At 46.0% G+C, this 19,913-nt stretch overlaps 1 protein-coding gene across 1 annotated transcript in view; it reads right to left on the minus strand.

The window, feature by feature from the left end:
- The window catches only part of LOC119863449, a 30,473-nt gene extending 13,752 nt beyond the window's left edge, over window positions 1-16,721 (minus strand). The window contains 4 exon segments of the mRNA XM_043504936.1: window positions 4,767-6,573; window positions 10,890-10,976; window positions 11,190-11,313; window positions 16,591-16,721. Coding sequence (XP_043360871.1) covers window positions 4,767-6,388 — 1,622 coding nt within the window. The 5' untranslated portion in view covers window positions 6,389-6,573; window positions 10,890-10,976; window positions 11,190-11,313; window positions 16,591-16,721.
- Window positions 16,722-19,913: the final 3,192 nt, after the last annotated feature.

The raw sequence follows: 19,913 nt of genomic DNA on the forward strand, positions 1-19,913 counted from the left end.
GTTCTCAAACTTTAGCAATCCGAGGACCCCCATTTTGATTTAAACATTTTCATGGACCCCCTGCTCAGCCCCAGTTCCCTCCCCCACTCCACTCCTTCCCCCAAGACCCTACCCTGCCCCTCCTCTTCCCACCCCTGCTTCACCCCGCCCCTCCTCTTCCCCGCCTCTTCGCCTCCTCCGCCGAGTGCACCCCATCCCCACTCCTCCCCCTCCCTCCCAGCACCTCCTGCACACCACTGAACAGCTGATCCATGGCATTGATCAGTGGGGCTGGTGGTCCCGGACAAGACTTGTGGACCTGCTGGAGTACCCTCACAGACCCTAGTTTGAGAAACCCTGGATTATTGCTTTTGTGGTTAGATCTATACCACAAAATATACTGGCTGTGCAACATGCCAGAGTTAATGCAGATTTCCCCACTGTGACCGCTTTGTCCTGCACCACTGATGTAATCTGGCTGGTTTAACCAGCCCAAGGAGGCTCTTCCCAGTGCAGGGATGATTCTTCAGCAGCGTAGAGCTGAAGTAGGAGCTCTCATGCCATTCCCTCTCCTTCTGCTGCAAGAGGGGTGTAGCTGGGATTCCTCCTGGGCTGAGATTTTGGCCCCTTGGCTCTAACCTGTGCAGTGGGAGCCAGCTTTGTACACGCTGCAGCGGGATCAGGGGAGAGCAAAGGGGAAGGCATTTTTGTTCTCTCTCACACGCCTGGACAGCACAGTGCAGTGGCATCCCAGGGCCTGGCCTCTGGACTCTTTAAATTTGACCTCTGTGATGTTTCCATGGCACAGACATCCTTTATTTTTTTTCATCTTAAAAGCAATTATTGCTTGAAATAAAGCTGTGGCTGGGAAGCTGATGGATCATGTAACTGACACCCTAACTTGTGCAGACTGGCTCCGCCGTCTGTCTTCAAATGCGCTAAAAGGATCCATAGTATCTTATCTTTGCCTAAATTGTGTTCTTTTGTGAGCACCGTACAGGGACAGCTCTTGTACGGTTCGGGATCCGTCTGCCCTTGGTGGGATGTGGTCACCTGATCCTGCTCTTAATTCATGCTGCCTCTTTAAAAATGCCCCCCTGGAATCTCAACTCCATACAGTGCTCTTCACTTCTTGCTCTAATTGGCTGTGCAGTGTCATTGTGGACTGTTACAGGACTGCCCTGTTCACACCAGATGTGGCTGCATTTCAATGGAGGGGGAAGTGATTCCCTCTGTAAAGAGAGGAGGTTTGTAAACTGCTGTGGGATCCTTTGGGGTGAAGGTCGCTGTCTATATGTACTCATTTTAATACTAATACAGGTGAATATTATGTTGAGGGTTTTGTCCCTGCCCATCTCTAGCCAATGCTTCTGAGGTGATCTTTCTCCCACTTCGCCCCACCTGCCACCACTTCCACTGGGCCCTCCCTTCCTCTCTCACCAGGTCTTCCCCACAGAATCTAAAAATCTGGCTTCCTCACACACTTGCCTCATTCAGACTCTACCCTCACCATGGCCAGAGACCATGGAGTCTGCAGCAACATCTCCTCGATAGTGGAACTCTTCCCTCCATCAACTCCACTGACCTTCCTGCTCTTTCACTGAACGTGCTTTCAGTTATTCCAGAGTTCCCTCCATTATAGCTCTCACCCATGTCCCGAGCGATGTTCGTTTCCTCTTTTGAAAACCCTCTTGCCAGCACACCAAGATCTCTGCCAACCCCTTAACTTTGGGTAACAGGTATAAATCAGTGCTGTCATGCTTGGTACAAAGACAAAGCACTATGCCTAGTTTATTTTCTCTTCTCCAGGCCTCAGAACTTCATTCCCTTTTGCATCTTCTGCGTTATTCATCTTCCCTCTCAGCTTCCTCCATTGGATCTTCCCATTTATACTGACCCCATCTGACCTTCCTTCCTCTAGCCATATGCTAGCTGTATTCCCTTGGTACTGTTCCTGCCGGGTGTTCACTGTATTTTCTAAAATAGCCTATGCTCTCTGATAGTCATGGCCCAGTCAGTGGACTGTAGGCAGGAGTGCAGTTTGTGGTGGATCCAGTATGTGCCACGCTTGACACCATGTTGTGAGCCCTTTCCCCAGCACCACCCACTTTCTACTGTATTACCAATCTTAGGACCCAGCTGTCTCTGTTCTGGACTCCAGTACAATACTTCCTAGCTGAGCTGTTGTGAGTCTTGGAGCCCGGAGTTCTCCCCATCCTGGCCTTGGGTGGTTGGGATTTGAAGTTCCCACACTCCATTGCAGGCCAGAGCACAAGAGAATTCAGCTGGGAAGAAATATACTAGGGCCCAAAAAAGCTGCAGCAGAGTGTCTGTCTGTCTCTCTGTCATAGGGTTTTATCCTGCCATCCATCACCATAGTGTCTGAGCATCTTTCACATCAAATTGATAGCAGTAGCAAAGTCCCTAGTGGACTTTATGGAGTCTCTGGCTCTCCTCCACCTGCAGGGTAAAATCTCTTGGGCTATTTATTGTGTAAGGTGTTTTGGTGGGTTGATTTTTGTTGATCTCTGTTACACATTGCTTCTCCTTCACGCCAAGCTTTCAGGCTGGCAGGGAACGATGCAGGGGAGTGAGCAGTTCCATGTGAATGTGCTGTTTTCCTCTGAACCTGTGGAGCCATCTCTTCTCCCTGAATCTTCTAGAAAGAGATGCTCTAGTCCCACCCCATCTGTGCACAGTGCCTTTCTTCACTCCTCTGCAAAACCACCATAGCTGTATCCTCCTCCTCAGCAGCTCTCAGTCCTTTCCATCCTTTTCTTGAGCCCGGAGTCTTCTCCATTCACTTTCCCAACATGGGTGTGGTCTGTACAAGCTCCTGTGTGCCATCCATGTCCCTTCCCCTCTTCTTCTAGCTAGATGGGCTTTTCTGTCTCCTCGTCATCTTTTTACACTTCCCCTAATCTTGTTGGCCTTAGTTTTCCTTGCCCTTGATAACAGCTCTTTCATCTACCATCTTTATGTCGTCCAGAAAACCTTTTCTCTTGGAATGTCTTTCTCCTTAACCATCTCCCCGAGTAGCACTTGCCCCACAAGCCCTTGCCTGTCCAATCGGTTCCTATTTCATTACACAGATGGTTTCATTTCCTTCTCATCCTCCCAAATTCAAAGCTCAACAGTATGAGAGTCCCGAGCTCCTTATGTCCTGTCTGGGTGGTAATCCCACATCATTTAGACAGCTCAGAAAGTGCAATTTATATTTAAAAGCCTATGTAGGATTTCCACTGGTAGACCAGTGTGTCTCTTCCCAGCAGGGACTCTTATGTGAGCCAAAGGGATTAAATGATTCAAGAGGGACTTAAAAATTTCCATCATCTCAACGTCACAAATCAAATAAATGTTCAGTCTTAAACTATGAAACCATTTACATGAGTCTAAAGTAAATAAGTGTGTGTTACCAGGGAGGGAATTAATGATACAAGACAAAATTGCTTGGTAAAATTGTAACAAATTTAACAAAGCCTATGTGTTCATCAGCACAACTTTATTAAAGGCCCACTTCTGCTCCCGTTGGAGCCAAGGACAGCCCAAAGGCACAGAGGTATTTAAGCTCCAAACTTTGATTTCAATGGAAGTTAGGAGCCTAAATGCCATCTGGGCCTTGTTCTCTTCAATGGGAGCAAGAGCATGTCCCAAGTGTAACTGTTGTGTCATCTTAAGTGAGGAGGAAATAAAAGTGGTGAGCGTGGGCGGCAGGTATGCTGCCACCAACCCGCCACCGGACACCTGGGCTGTGGTGGCCCCGCCTCTTCCTGCCCCGTGTGTCTCGCAGCAGGTGGGGGACTGAGGAGGGACGCTATGAGCAGTGGCAGAGCTGGGCGTGGAGCGGGGTGGGGGGGCTGGGGCGGAGTGAGGCTGGAGTGTGGGTGGGGCTGCAGGTGGAAGAGGTGGGACAGGTAGCTAACCACCCCAGGGGAAGCTTCACCCACCGCCCATGGTGGTGAGTTTGGGTTTTGTTACAAGCCTGAAACTCCAGCTAGATTCCTACAGCGTCACAAGCCTCTGGAGTGAAGTTTGGGCTGAATTAGAAACAAATTTTAGGCCAATTTGAGTGGAAATCATATGGAACTTGGTGATTTCCACCCAAAGCTGTAAATTGGAGTTAAACAGCACTTCTTGGTTCTAGCCAAAGGGAAATGTTTCAAACACTATCCTGATTAAGCAATAGCCTTTACTAGTCACTACAAGTATTATTTGGTAGTATTTCGCTAGGTTAGTTCCCCAGGAGAAATCACAGTAAAAGAATCCATGTCACTTTAAAACTTAGGTTTTTAAAAATATAAGTTCCTCTTTGTTTTGTTAGCACCTTATATTTTTAAAATTCCAATCTGCTATTCATTCTTTGTGCTTTCTGTACTTCATTCAGTCAGCTCGAAGGATCAAAATAGACAAGTCCCTTAAAATGTTTTGTTGATCAGTTTCCAGTCAATTTCCTCTCCAGGTTATCAGGTACTAACAGGATGGTTCAGTGTTCCAGTTGCAAACACTAAAAGGAAATGTTTGTGCCAAACACCTACTTCCATTAGGATTAAAAAAATAGTGGAAACATGGGGGTCCGATCCATGACTAGGGTTCCTAGGTACTGTGATAATACAACTAATAAATAGCCATTTCTATTGGTTAGGTTTTGTAACTCTGAGATCCTAAGCTGAAAGGCTCTGTATAACTGCAGACTATTGATGCCAATGGGAGTTACTCGTACATATTGGGAGGAAGACATAGACCCCTCAAACCAGGACTGCTTTCAGTGTCCCAACAGAGTATTTTACCTTTTCTTAATAAGATCCAGTGCTGAGCCTATGAATTCATCCTTCATTTTTTGTAGTTTAGCTCCATAACTGGATAGGTCTGTGGCTTCTAAGAGCAGCGATGGACAACAAGAAGAATGGGCTTCAGAAGCCAGTGCCTGCCCAGCAAAGTGAAGGACTCCACTCAGTTGTCTTGAGTCTAATCCCTGCTGCTCATCACTGCAGACTTCCTCCCTCTCCCTGTGGATTGATATTGCCTGCAAAGGCGATCTTGGAATCGGGCTAGAGCAAATAGGAACCATGGACCTATCTGTACTTGACAGCTGGTAGGTACAGTCTTTCGACAGGCACTGGTTAGCTCCAGCTGTGCTGACCAAACTGAAGCTGCCCCATGTGGCTGGAATGTCTCCATAATGGGCAGAGCCAGCAGTGATGTGGCTTTCATGAAACACATCATCATAGTCGTCCGCTGTTGCTGTGGAATCGCTGGGGAGTTTGGCCTCCAGGGCTTCTCGTGGCACAGCCAAGCAGATGTCCTTATTGCTTTCCTTTTCCAGAGTCTGGCTTGCCAGAGACCTTTCACTCAGGCACTTTGTTGGCCCATTGGTACCCGCAGATAAACGCATCTCCTTGCTTCTCATTCTCTTGAACTCCTCAAAGGTAGGGATGTAGAGTCTCCCTTTACAGCGTCCTTTTCTGCTCAGCTCTGCCAGCCCTTTGGCATCAGTCTCCCCATCACAACCCTTCAGGGATCCAGTGGTTCTGGATTTGACGATCTCTTGGCTTTCCCTGGCATGATGGAGAGTCAGGCTGGGAGAGCTGTTCTGTCTTCTCAGCTGCAACCTCCTCAGAGCTTCCTGCTTGATGTCTTCCGGACTGGTTATCCTGCACGCAAAACATGGCCTCTGTCTCCCCGGCGCTGTTGTGGGGCCTTGACTGAAGGGTGCGTGTTCCACAAACACCGCACAGCAGTGTACAGCACACCCATTTTTGTACTGCTGGCACATCCGACATTCTGAGAACTCCCTCGCCGCCCGGTCTGTCAAAGGTGCTTGGGGACGCATGGGCTTGCAGGGTTCCGCCACCGCCTTGGCGCTGTGAATCCTCAGCTTCTCCTTCAGTTCTTTTTTGGCATCCCCGTGTAGGGCTCTCTCCTCCGCGGAAGGGAAAAGCCACTGAGACACTTTGGCAAAAGGAGGAAGGGGAACGTTTCGCGCAGATGGTGACGTTTGCTTGGGGTGGAGGGGCAGGTGCCCGCAAGCATCCGCTGTGCTCTGTACTGGGGCTCTCTCTGCAGAGTCTTTGGACCAGTAACTGGCACCTTTATAGTGGAAAAGGAGCTCATTGTCCATGCTCTGGCACTGCGAATACAGACTGGAGTCTGCAACTGTCGCCCAGGGTAAATTCTCTACACTCCGATACAGCCGGGTTTCTGCGGCGCTGGCGAAGGTTGTCTTGTCTATGCGACATGAGTCTACAGCGTTGAAGTCCCCAGCAAGAATCTGAGTGTCTAAGTTCTTTAGTGGATGCATGCTGCTAATTGAAAAATCCTTTAGGCCATGTTGTGCATACAGCTGATTATTCTGGCAGCTCAAAATCACCCGGCAGTGTTCCTGTCTCTCATCAACACTGATGTATGTCATAGCAAATGTACTTGGATGGTCTAACACATTGGCCTTTACGGGGAGATGAGGGGGGAGCTGGCAGATCACTTTGATGATAGCCAAAGTCCAGACCACAGACAGCAGAAGCCTGCTGCTGGGTACTCACATTAAAGAGCTCTCACATTGGTAGAATCGCCATTGTATGCCCAGGCACAGAGGGAAACCTGTTAACATAAGGAGAGACAAGTTACTGAAGTGGCTCAGTGCTGATACAGACAGTGCAATGGCAACTGGGCATCCAGAAGTCACAAACATCAGAAGGCAGACAGCTGTGTCCCTGGGAGGTGAGCTGTATGGTCTAATTGGTCTATGCCATCTCTAGCTAGTCCACTGACTGCTGCAACTAGAGTGTTTTGGAGAGGTTTATCTCACCTTCCTGCTGAATCCAGTGGTGGATGCTCGTAATAGTGTTGCTTAGATATCATGGCAACAGACACCTTAGGAATACCTGCTGTTACTGTAGATCAGAGATAGGGTTCTGCTTTTTGGGGTTCAATAATTTCATTATTATTAATTTAATTGCCCTGGAAAAGGGCAAACATAGTGCCCATCTATAAAAAGGGAAATAAGGGAAATCCAGGAAATTACAGACCAGTCAGTTTAACTTCTGTACCTGGAAAGATAATGGAGCAAATAATTAAGCAATCAGTTTGCAAACATCTAGAAGATCATAAGGTGATAAGTGACAGTCAGCATGGATTTGTCAAAAACAAATTGTCAAACCAACCTGAGAGCTTTCTTTGACAGGGTAACAAGCCTTGTGGATGGGGGGAAGCAGTAGACGTGATATATCTTGACTTTAGTAAGGTTTTTGATACTGTCTCGCATGACCTTCTCAGAAACAAACTAGGCAAATGCAACCTAGACGAAGTTACTATAAGGTGGGTACAAAACTGGTTGGAAAACCATTCCCAGAGAGTAGTTATTAGTGGTTCACTGTCAGGCTGGAAGGGCATAACGAGTGGGGTCCCGCAGGGATCAGTTCTGGGTTGGTTCTGTTCAATATCTTCATCAATTATTTAGATAATGGCATACAGAGTACACTTATAAAGTTTGCGGATGATACCAACCAGGGAGGGGTTGCCAGTGCTTTGGAGGATCGGATTAAAATTCAAAATGATCTGGACAAACTGGAGAAATGGTCTGAAGTAAATAGGAAGAAATTCAATAAGGACAAATACAAAGTACTCCATTTAGGAAGGAACAATCAGTTGCACATATACAAAATGGGAAATGACTGCATCGTAAGGAGTACTGCAGAAAGGGATCTGGGGGTCATAGTGGACCATAAGCTAAATATGAGTCAACAGCGTAACACCATTGCAAAAAAAGCAAACATCATTCTGGGATGTATTAGCAGGAGTATTGTAAGCAAGACACAAGAAGTAATTCTTCCACTCTACTCTGCACTGATTAGGCCTCAACTGGAGTATTGTGTCCAGTTCTGGGCACAACATTTCACGAAGCATGTGGACAAATTGGAGAGAGTCCAGAGAAGAGCAACAAAAATGATTAAAGGTCTAGAAAACATGACCTATGAGGGAAGATTGAAAAAATTGGGCTTGTTTAGTCTGGAAAAGAGAAGGCTGAGAGGGGACATGATAACAGTTTTCAAGTATGTAAAAGGTTGTTACAAGGAGGAGGAAGAAAATTGTTTTTCTTAACCTCTGAGGATAGGACAAGAAGCAACGGGCTTAAATTGCAGCAAGGGAGGTTTCAGTTGGACATTAGGAAAAACTTCCTAACTGTCAGGGTGGTTAAGCACTGGAATAAATTGCCTAGGGAGGTTGTGGAATCTCCATCATTGGAGATTTTTAAGAGCAAGTTAGACAAACACCTGTCAGGAATGGTCCAGATAATTAGTTCTGCCACAAGTGCAGGAGACTGGACTAGATGACCTCTTAAGGTCCCTTCCAGTTCTATGATTCTACAATTATAGGGGGGTTATTTTTAGCAATTTGTGAATTCTGTGTAGATGTCCAAAAATTGGTGATTGCAGGGGATGTGGGATGTGCTTTTTTTTTTTGTATATACTGTAACAAGTAATCCCTCGTGCACGTTAACATACTACATTAAAGCTCACTAGGGAACCTTTAATGCGCACCAGCAGGGTCTGTGTGGACCAATTAACGCGCAACATGCTAGTGTGCTTTAGAATCACACACCCATAACCACATTAATGCTCTGTGGGGATGAGCTCTTAAATACAAGTAACCATTTCCAACGTTTTCCAGCGTTTATTGGATAAACACTGATTTCAACTTTTGTCTCAGGCTGTTTTATTAGTATTTAGGGGTTAAAATAACAAATCAGAAGCCCTAATCATAGATGAGTTTGGTGTTTTACAAGACAGAAATTCCCTGTCCCAAACAGTTTATTGACCAGAACAAGTGGAGGCAATGCCCATGGCGGGCAGTACAGGTTGAGGGAATGGCCAATATGATTCTCCAGTCTCTGAGAATGTCCATGCACAGGTACAGAGGGGGACGAATAAGGATATTTGGTTTAATTTTTTGTACCCGAGAGAGACGTATAAATGAGGCAGCTCATGCTAGTGTGGTTCCTTAATGCTCTGATTCACCCACTGTGGGGATGGGTGTGTCCTAGTGATCAGAAATCAAACTCTACGGGCCAGATCCTCCAAGGGATTCAGGCGCCTAACTCCCATTGATTTCAATAGGAGTTAGGCACCTAAATCCCCTTGAGGATCTGGGCCTACCTGTCTGGGTTCTATGGCCTGCCTCATTGTAGCGTCTGAGCACCTCACAGCCATTCCTGGATTTATCCTTTCAGCCCCCCTGAGGCTGGGCAGTGCTGTTATCCCTGTTGTACGTATGGGGAGCTGAGGCACAGAGAGAACCATATTTGTAAAGGTATTCAGGCGTTACGCCGCTCAGCACTGCAAGGCCTATGTGATTCAGCCAAGTCCCATTTTCAAAAGTGACTTAGGAGCCTAAGCCTCAGTGAGAGGGATTCAGTCATCCAATCCACATAGTCCCTCAACATGGAGCAGAGCTACACCTAAACACCTTGAGAAACCTGGGCCCCGATGACTTGCCGTGGTCCCACAGGAGCCTGTGGCAGCTCAGCGCTTTGCCCACGCACCCGCCCTCCCTCTCTCTGCACCATACTGCCCTGAGCCAGACTGTAGCGAGCTCCAGGGCCAGGGGAGGCAGGACCCAGGAAAGTGTGCAAGGAAGCTCCCAGTGTGTTTGGTTAATGCTCCTCGCAGGGGGCACAGGTTTGAGGGAGCAGAGCCAAGAGGAGAGGAAGTGTTAGCCCTGGGGTGGGGGTCTGCCTCCTCTTCCCATCCCTTTAGCATGGCCATGGGCTGCCAAGAGTTACTCTGCCAAAGCAGCCCTCTCCCCCGGGGAGCTGCAGGTGTAAAGCAGGAATCAATGCTCTGTGCAGATATCTGCCTGGAGACTGGTGGGGCTCTAAGGGGCTGCTCCCCTGCTCCATCCCATCACCTTCTCCCCAGGGAGTGAGAGAGGAGGCACTCCAAGGGAGACTCTTCCCATACTCCCTTCCAGCCTATCACAGGCAGGCTGGCCCTATAAGAGGCTTAGGCCTTAGTCTGACCGCCACCAGGTTTAGCTGCCTCTCTGGTGCAGGGAATGTAGAGATCCTCAAAGGTATTTAGGCACTTAACCCCTATTGAAGTCAATGGGAGTTAGGCACCAAAATACCTTTGAGGATCTGGGCCAGTGAGTATAGGGGTCCCATGGCAAGAGGGAGGAACTAGACCTGTCAGGAGTTAGAGGGCCTGTTCAGTATGGGGAGAGACTCCAAGAGAGCAGACTGGAGGGGAGGGGGGCGGCTTCCATTAAAGAGCAACAGGACAGCCAGGGAAGAGCCAGGCTGAATGCATAGGGAGGGTCCTAGGAAGGAAAGACAGGGCAGTTTAAGCTACAGAGCAGTCAGTTCAATTGATTAAGGTCCCAGGGCTGTAGTACAGAGTGGGCCTGGGTTCCCTCTATGCTGCCACCTCGTGAGGTGACACAAGCATCCCGGCCACCAAGGGTGTATGAAGGGGCTGATTGGCACCTCGGAGGGCTAAGTCACCTCAGTGACTCCAGTGGGAAAGCTGAGAGAGAAACTGAGGCAGTGAACTGTTGTGAAGCCAGACTGGGCAAGTCTCTGATACACTCCCACTGAGGTGGGCAGGAGCAGAACGGCCGTTGTCAGTTGGTTTCTAAAACTTGTGGGCTGATTCTCCTGTCACTTATCCTGGTACAAGCTAGTGCAGCTCCACGGACCTGAATGGAATTATTCCTATCTGACATTCTGGTAAGTGAGGACAGAATCGGGCCCTGTTATTCATGTGGCTTATGGCCTGATCATCACTGGATGTAGAATATCACTGCAGCCACTCTGTTTACTAAGTGTATTAATGTGCAATACAATGCTGAATGCTAACCACTACATAAACCGTTCACAATGTGTCTGTGCTTCCCCAGTAACCAGCATGTCCACTCACCCCATCCTCCCCAAGTCTCCTCATCTCAGTGCTGCAATTCCTTGTTTTCTTCAGGTGTCCCTCCTCCGCGTTTCTCTCTCAGGAAACCTGCAGATAATAGCAGAGAAACAGGATGATCAGGGAGTAGCCATGTTAGTATGTATCCACAAAAACAACAAGGAGTCTGGTGGCACCTTAAAGACTAACAGATTTATTTGAGCCTAAGCTTTTGTGGGTAAAAACCCCACTTCTTCAGATGCATGGAGTGAAAATTACAGATGCAGACATAAATGTACTGGCACATGAAGAGAAGGGAGTTACCTCACACGTGGAGAACCAGTGTTGACAGGGCCAATTCGATCAGGGTGGATGTAGTCCACTCCCAATAATAGATGGGGAGAATGATCAGGGTGTTCTGTGATCAACTGTTATATAGTAATTTGTTCTGCCAGGAAAGAAAGAGAAAAACACAACATAAGTGCCTAAGGAACAGCCTCCTTACCTTGAAATAGCAGAGATAAAGGACTCACAAGGTATTGTGAGAAAGTACTTGTTATGCTGGAAGGTGTTAATGGCTCCTGGCAATGGGTTCTTGCTCTACAGACTATCATAGACATGGGGTTAAAGCCCCTGGGTGTGCTAACTGCCCTTCTTTCAGGCTCAATGGAAGGAGCAATTATGCTCCTTTATGTAGTGATAACTAAAAACAACAGAAGTCAAGGCCCAAAAGAATGGTTTGCATGGCACTGCTGATCAAGGGGATTGTTTGGCAAGCTGAGTGTGTGTGAGAAAGCCAGAGAGGAGAAAGCCAGCAGACAGGGAGAGATGGAGTTGTGAGCATGGCCCGGAGAGGGAGCAGAAACAGAGGCAAAGTTCCTTGGGGCAAAGAACTGACTGGAGGGACAGATATGAATATTGTGAATAAGGAAACGGCCTGCTGCTGTTTGTTTCTGTTGTGTTCCGGTGAACAGGACTTTGTCCTTTCTCTGTAAATACGCAGGATTGCTCCAAAGAATATACCTTTGTGTCTTTCAGTGTGTCCTCAGAAGCTGTCTGTGTGCTTATTATTATCAATAATGTTTATTGTAGAGATGTTTATGAAAGTTTGTGTTTTTGGAGACGTTCCCTCATAAGTTTCAGAGTAGCAGCCGTGTTAGTCTGTATTCACAAAAAGAAAAGGAGTACTTGTGGCACCTTAGAGACTAGTCTCTAAGGTGCCACAAGTACTCCTTTTCTTCTTTGTTCCCTCATAAGGGACTGTGCTGTGAGTGTGGGAATTTGGAGATGTGCCCTAGAGGCGGGGGTTGGGAAGACCACATGGCTGTGTGCTTATTCCTTTTTCATTCACTGGTTTGTAATTTCATGAACACCAAGATTGTTACATCTATTACTGTAGTGCCTAAGCATAATGACAGGTTTCAGAGTAGCAGCCGTGTTAGTCTGTATTCGCAAAAAGAAAAGGAGTACTTGTGGCACCTTAGAGACTAACAAATTTATTAGAGCATAAGCTTTCGTGAGCTACAGCTCACTTCATCGGATGCATTTGGTGGAAAAGTTTTTCCACCAAATGCATCCGATGAAGTGAGCTGTACAAATGCATCCGATGAAGTGAGCTGTAGCTCACGAAAGCCTATGCTCTAATAAATTTGTTAGTCTCTAAGGTGCCACAAGTACTCCTTTTCTGTTTTATTTCAATGAAATTCTGTTATGTGTTACCTCGGAGACCCACTGTTAACCTCCATTTTCCTGCAAAATCCTCCCAAAGCACATGATGTATTTCTAGAGGATTACGGCTTGAAGGATGAATTATTTCTTCCCAAACACATAAGAGCCATCCTGCCTAGTTGACCCTCCCAGAGGAGCATTAGAGAAAATGGCAAGAGGATAAAATAGACAAGCACAGGAATAAACACTTGGACACTGGTGAAAAGCATTATTGGTAGCCTCAGTAACATAGTAATGCAGGCCCAAGAGCTCTTGGGATGTGGAGACTGGGAGGAGGTACGCATTATGAGGTGTTAGTAAAAGATGCAACAAACTATGACAAAGAAGAGCAGGGGGTTTAGCTCCACTCCAGTGGGGAAGGGAATCAGTGGTGTTGGCTCCTCAAGAGATTTGGTTAATAGACCTGTCATGGGGGGAAGCTTGTTCCACGCACCTGTGGAGAGCTGCTTTTGAATGTCCTTGGATGACAGACCTCTCTGCTACCCTGAACGGAGAGATGATATCCTATTCCAGTGGCTCTCTCAGAAGGAGGAAGGAACATCTCTTCCATGGCACATCTTCTGCTCTCCATACGGGAATGATACATCTCCGTTAGCCAAGAAAAAAATAACTTGTAACTCATGCCATAAAGCCAAACTGACCTGTGGTGGAAAGTTCTGGCAGCAGGGAACAGTTGGAGCACAAACTGCAAGGACTCATCTTTCCCTAGCCCCCGGGGGAAGGATGAAATAGCCAATAGGTCTTTTCTGTCTCTAATTTCTATGACTGAGGAGCTCAGCAGCAAATTGAGTGTCTTGTGGCATCACCAGGAGCATCCTGCAGATGCTTCCCAATCTCTTCTAGAGATCTAACCAGCCAGCATAAAAAGGACAGCACATTTAAAAAAAAACTGCACACTGGATTTTAGCAAGCTGCTATGCCACAGTGAGTTCCGTGGCAACTGAGACAACACATCCCCTTACTGACAGCACTATCTTTCTCTCCCACTGTCAACATGGATTGCTCTTGTGCATTTGAAATCTTCTTCTGTTAAGTATGTTTTGGTTGCTTAGTTGATAACTAGAGATATCAGGGGGGGAAATGTCATGCATCTCTATTTTTCATGTTAAAGGTAAACAAAAAAACAGAGGTGTCTTGACTGTATTTGCTTAGCCAGAGATGAGCTGTGAGAGCTAGTTTGATACAGGAGTAGGGATAGGTAACTGCGGATATATTTCTTGTACTTAATGTCAAATTTCTGATGGATTTTCCCCCTAAGACAACTGAAAGAGCAGTAGGGCCTCACATGTATTTTTTAAATTATGGAAGATGAGGTTCAGCTGTTGTAGCTAATCCAGCAGTTATATGGGTTTCCCTTTGTTCTTAGAGGAAATTGATGAGGTGAAAGTTTCAGAGTTTGTACTGTCAACATTGTCGCTGGTGCCTGCTCTGTGTCACTTTGCACTTTCAAATGTTTCAGTTAGTTTTTTAAAATGTGTATGTACTCTTCATCAAAAAAGATCTGCATGAAACAAACACACAGAGCAATCTAATTCTGAAATGCAACAGGCAACAGAAGCCTCGTATGTTAACAACAAGCTTCAAAATCAGCACAACTAAAGCAACCAATTTTTAAAAGATAGATTTATTTTATGAGAGAAACAAGGTGCGGGAGGTAATATTTTTTATTGGACCAACTTCTGTTGGTGAAAGAGACAAGCTTTCAAGATCCACAGCGCTCTTCTTCAGGTCTAGGAAAGATAATCAGAGTGTCACAGTTGAATACAAAGTGGAACAGATTGTTAAGTATACGGAGGTAATACATGTTGCAAGAACTATTCAAAATGAAGTGGGCAATTAATACCTCTGCAATTATAGGACAAAAGAGAGTTAGTGGGTTACAGATTCCATGATTTTTGGTGTCTAGCAGAGTTATCAATTTAAGCTCCCAGGCTCATGGGTTGCAGGTGGCATGCAGGTTTCCTTTGAGGACGAGGACTGAGAGGTCAGATATTGAGTGATCGTTTTATGAAATGGATTCACCCATGGGTGATATGGTGTTTTTGTCTTTTATCATTTCCCTGAGTCCATTTGAAAGCATAGTGATTATCTGGTTTCACCCACATAGTTGTTATTGGGGCATTTGGTACACTGGATGAGGTACACCATATGTTGAGATAAGCATGTATAGGACCCATGGCTCTTGAAAGGTGGGTTGTGGGCAGGGTTGGATCACTGTAACAGAGGAGAGATGTCTGCAGGTTTTGCATCTGTTGTTCTGGCAGGGTGTGGTGCCGCTTTGAGTTGGTGTGTCTGGTCTGTGGGGCGCTTGCTTCTGCTGATGAGCTTGGAGAGGTTGGGGGTTGTTTGAAGGCCGGAAGCGGGGGTTTAGGAAAGATTACTTTCAGGATGGGGTCCTGCCACAACCGGGATGAGGGCAGTCAGACCTAGCGGTCAGAACAGGAGTTGGGAGTCTGGCCAAGTCAGATACTGGGAGGTCAGAGTCCAAGGCAAGCCAGAGGGTGAACCGAGAGTCAGGCATTAGGAGGCAGGCAGGGTCAGGTTACCAGGAGACCCGGGTCAGGTACCAGGTTACAGACAGCAATCGAATAGTGACATTGAGGACAAACCAGAATTGGAATCCAGAGTCTAGGGTCTATTGCAAGCAGGATCTGGGGCAGAGACGGGTAAGGCAGTCTGTGCTGTTGCTCAGACAGCTCCTCTTTATGGCTTCCTGGTTTAAGTGCTGGTATAGACCAATTGGGGGCTTTAAGGGGCTGCCACTTCAGTCCTGTTGGGCAGTACTTCCTGCCGAGCCCAGCCCAGCTTCACAGGGTCCTTCCATAGGTGCTTAGCCTAAGCCTCTTGTGGTGATACAGAGGTGTCAGCAGCCCAGAACCCCCATGGTCCCAGCCCTGTAGGTTCTAACAAGTGCCTGTCAAGTATGGCTTGTAATTGTTTGATAGCTGGTAGGGATTCTAGTGTGGGGTGGCAGGTGACAGCTAGTGGTGTGCCGTCAGTGGGTTCAAGTTCTCTTGGGATATTTGAATGGCCTATTCCATGAGGTGATCTACATCTCTGGTGGAGTGTCCTTGTTTAGTGAAGGCGGTTTAGAGAGTGTTCAGCTGTGTATCCCGGACTTGTTTGTATTTTATAAAAGCTTCATTGACTTTCAGGCTTTGTGGGTAACAGGCAGTAATTGTGAATGTATTGTTTCTACTGTGCTTTATTGCTGTGGTTATTTATTATCTCAGCAGAGTTATGAGTGTGGTATTAGGGGCTTTTACAGCCATACAAGCAGATCAAGTTCCTGCCACAAATACATTACAATAGATGAGCCTAATCCTGCAACGCCTTAACTCAACTGTGTGATGCTTGTGCACATGAGCAATCCCTTCACTTCTCCAGACTCCCAGTTCAATGGGACCATTCTCATTAATAAGGATTGCTTACATGTAGAAAAGTTACTAAATTGATCTCTAAATCAGACAATGCAGAGAAAACCATACTCACCACAGTCACTAGGTCAATATTTTGTTGCACCACCTCTCTACATTACAGCAGGTACCTCGTTGTCTTAATAGTCTATACGGTCTATATAAAATGTCATGATATATCGAATTATGGATCTTCTTAAATAGGATGCATTTATCAAAGAAAATAACTACAGCAACAGACGAAACAGGCTTTCACACAACTTGCATTCCAACTTTGTCTCCCTTGTTTACCATGGGAGACACCCTCCCTCTGGAACCTTATGAAGCACTAGTGGGTGAATAATATGCTGCAAGTAAACATCTCACTACATAAGCCAGTCCAAGCACAAAATTTATTCACCCATCCCTTTTACAGCCTGATGATATACACTCGAGTAGAAATCGGGGAAAGCATCCAGCCACGTGGATACATGAGAAAAGGAGGACGTTTAGAGGTACTACAGAGCAAATACTGCTTTTAAAATTCATTTTCATAGAGGTTTACCAAAGAGAAATTAAGCACTCAAAAGAAACAAACTTACAACAGCAGTGGAAGGCTCTGATTTTCCATGTATTTCAATGAGAACTGGGGTATCTGCATCTTACTGTATGCCATCAGCATGCAGCTCTTGCTAGGCCACTTCCACTGAGACCATTCGTCCTAGTGGAGATAGTGAAACGGTGACAGGTGTTTCTGAAAACTACCAGGAGACTTTGTACATCAGTGGGCACATTACTATATATTGTACTAACCACTGCGGTTTCCCCTTAAGCTGTTTATCTGAGCTTTGTGTCACGGATCTGATGGGAAAATGTAGCCTTTGTCAATAGCATCATCAGCTCATCCTCAGCTGCCCCTAGAATTATGTCTGTTTTTAGCTTTGTGCATCTGTGACCTGGAGGGTCCTGTCTGGAGGCACAGGCTACACTGCAAAACTTCCAGCTGAGCCTCCCTCGCTCTTTTCATTTGCTGGTGCTCCCATCCACTGGCTCCCACACCTCCTTTCCAGAGACCCTTCTGCCTCTCCTTGCATGCATTCCCCTTTGATGCTGACATCCCCAAGCTAGTTAACTCACTTTGACAGCATCCAGGAGCTCAGAGAGACAGTGATTATTAAGTACTAGACTCCACAGAAATGTCCCCAAGTACGCTCCCCAAATCCAGAAACAAGTTGCTTTCCTAGCTACCTCTCCTTGTCTGTCTCTGTTTGTCTTCTTTTCCATCTCTCTCTCAATCCCTTTCTTTTCTTCATTCCTCTGTTTCTCCCCTTCACTATCTTTCCATATGCAGCTCAATTATCCAGATGTGGTGTCAGGTGGTAACAGGAACACATTCCAGATCAGAGCCACAATCCTCCCCCTCTTATTGCCATTCCTTCCTACAGAGTCCATGCTATGGGATCTGCCGAAGGCTGGAAGTATACGACCAATGTAGGCCAGAAGCTCCAGAGGGGAGCTCTCTACTGTTTTTACTAGTGAAAAGGAAAAAGTGCTGCCACAGAGGTCTTCCTTTGCATAGACTACCTACCCACAATTCCTCTCAGGACACTTGAGGAGTCACCATAACTAGACATTAACTTGGATTTTGGGGGTAGTTGGCTCCTAGATCAGTTTAAAGAGTTTATTTCTAAGCAGTCAGGATTCTGCTGAAGGGTCTTAAGTGTTCTTGTTTCCTTTCCAGTGGGGACTTTGTTGTGAAAAATGACCCGGTGTTCTGCTTATCTAGCACCTTAATGAGCTACCTCATTAGACTGGGTTAGCTGGTGGCCTCTCCAGGCAGTTCTGGGCAAGCAGCTCCCATAGAACTGGAGACAGACCTGAAAAGAGACACTTGGATGACTAGTACTTGCTGATCCTCACCGTGAGTGGGGTTTGGTGGATAGGTGAGGTGGTGCAGCCAAGGACTGTGGGACATTCTCACTAGTGGGTGGGCAGACAGTTGGATGGACTGTTGCCAAAGTTACAGGAAAGCGGGGTGGTGGGTATTTGACTCTTTATATGCATATCTGTTCTGTTGGTGGGTTTTCCCAGGTTCATGACTGTGTTCTCTTTGTCCTTGTTTGTACACAGTCCTGGGGTGCTTGTGAGTGGGGAAGTTCAAGCTGTTAAGGGCACCCAGGGAGGGTGTATTTAGTTTTTCCAGGTTTCAGGCTATAAAAATAATGGATCAGCTGACTCCATGACACACTAGTGGCTAAAACTAAATTTAAGTATCCAACATTCCTATTTTATCAATACCTATACATTAGACATTACACCTTACAGGCTGCCAAAAAGAAAGCAATTAATAGACCTCCCACACAGCAAAAGACCACTTTAAACTATCCATGAGGTCCTGATTAAAACAGCTATGAAGAAAAAAACCAACTTTATGGTTAATTGGGACAGAGATGCAGGAAAAGGATGCAAATCCTCTGGATTAGAAGGAGTACTTGTGGCACCTTAGAGACTAACAAATTTATTAGAGCATAAGCTTTCGTGAGCATCCAGTGAAGTGAGCTGTAGCTCACGAAAGCTTATGCTCAAATAAATTTGTTAGTCTCTAAGGTGCCACAAGTACTCCTTTTCTTTTTGTGAATACAGACTAACACGGCTGCTACTCTGAAACCTGGATTAGAAGAGCAGTCTCCTCAGTTTGTGGTCAGCTAGGAAAAGTAACTAACTTGAGTGGTCCAGGGTTTTAAACTAGAGCAAAGAGATAAAAAACTGACCATCTGTTAGAAAGGATGCAATGAGCAAGGCGGTTTCTTCCACATCTGAGGGAGAATCCTCACCTTTGGGAACTCTGGACATTGATTACACAATAAATTTGATTAATAATCACATGTAATGTAGCAGAAACTGACTAATTTTGCTCCTGGGATTTGCCCTTGATATACAGTGCTTTCAGACTCAATAGCACATTAAGAACACATTTATCTCTGGCTGCAAGATCTGTATAAGATAGGAACTGGGGACAAAAACTCCCTGTGTCTATGTCCACGTGGTACAGAACAGTTTGAAAATATATAGTGAATGTAAAGCAAACACATCAGCTAGAGCTTGTCTACACAGGGAAATTTACTGGTAGAACTGTATTGGTATAATTATAGTGCTGTAGTCGTATTGTATTACTCCCCATGCAGAATTTCTTATTCAGGAACAGCAGTATAACTATACCGGTATAACAGTTCTGCTGGTAGATTTCCCCAGCTAAACAAGACCCTACCCACCCTCACACCTCCCCCCGACACCCACGCATGAACAAAGGGTGCATCTTTGCTATGAAAAAAGGTGAGTTCTTAACTCCTGTTAACTACCATGAAGTAAAATCCTCACAAAGACAAGGCAGTTTGTAGTTTTCACACATACTAAAAAATCAAAGTAAGGAATAGGGGGGAAGCCAACTGTTTATCTCAACCTAACAACTCAGGTGAAACCTATACCTTGCCTTATCTTCACCAGGATTTGATTACATGAGTTAAGAACACACCTTTTTCCCTAGCGAAGACAAGGCCAAAGAGAGAATGGATATTTAGAGAGCTGGCTTCCTTCTGTTGAATTCTTACAACCCATTTACTGGCTGTTCAACGTGAGCATTAGCCATCCTTTTCTGAACCTTAATGACGAATGAAACTTGGTATGGGTTTGTAGAGGATGAAAGGTGAGAGGAGGCTGGCGCTGAGACTCAGTGACCTATGGAAACAAAATCTGACTGGTTCAACTCAAACACTGACAGTATCAGAGGAAGCCTCCACCCTAACATGAACAATATTAAGTGGGTTAAAGTTTGAGATTACATTTAACTGTATTGTGTATACATGACACATTGCAGAGTAAAAAAGGTGGAGGGGAAAAAAACTATGATACCATCTTTACAGAGTCA

The sequence above is a fragment of the Dermochelys coriacea genome, chromosome 11, assembly GCF_009764565.3.
Source record: "Dermochelys coriacea isolate rDerCor1 chromosome 11, rDerCor1.pri.v4, whole genome shotgun sequence".
NCBI lineage: Eukaryota > Metazoa > Chordata > Testudines > Dermochelyidae > Dermochelys > Dermochelys coriacea.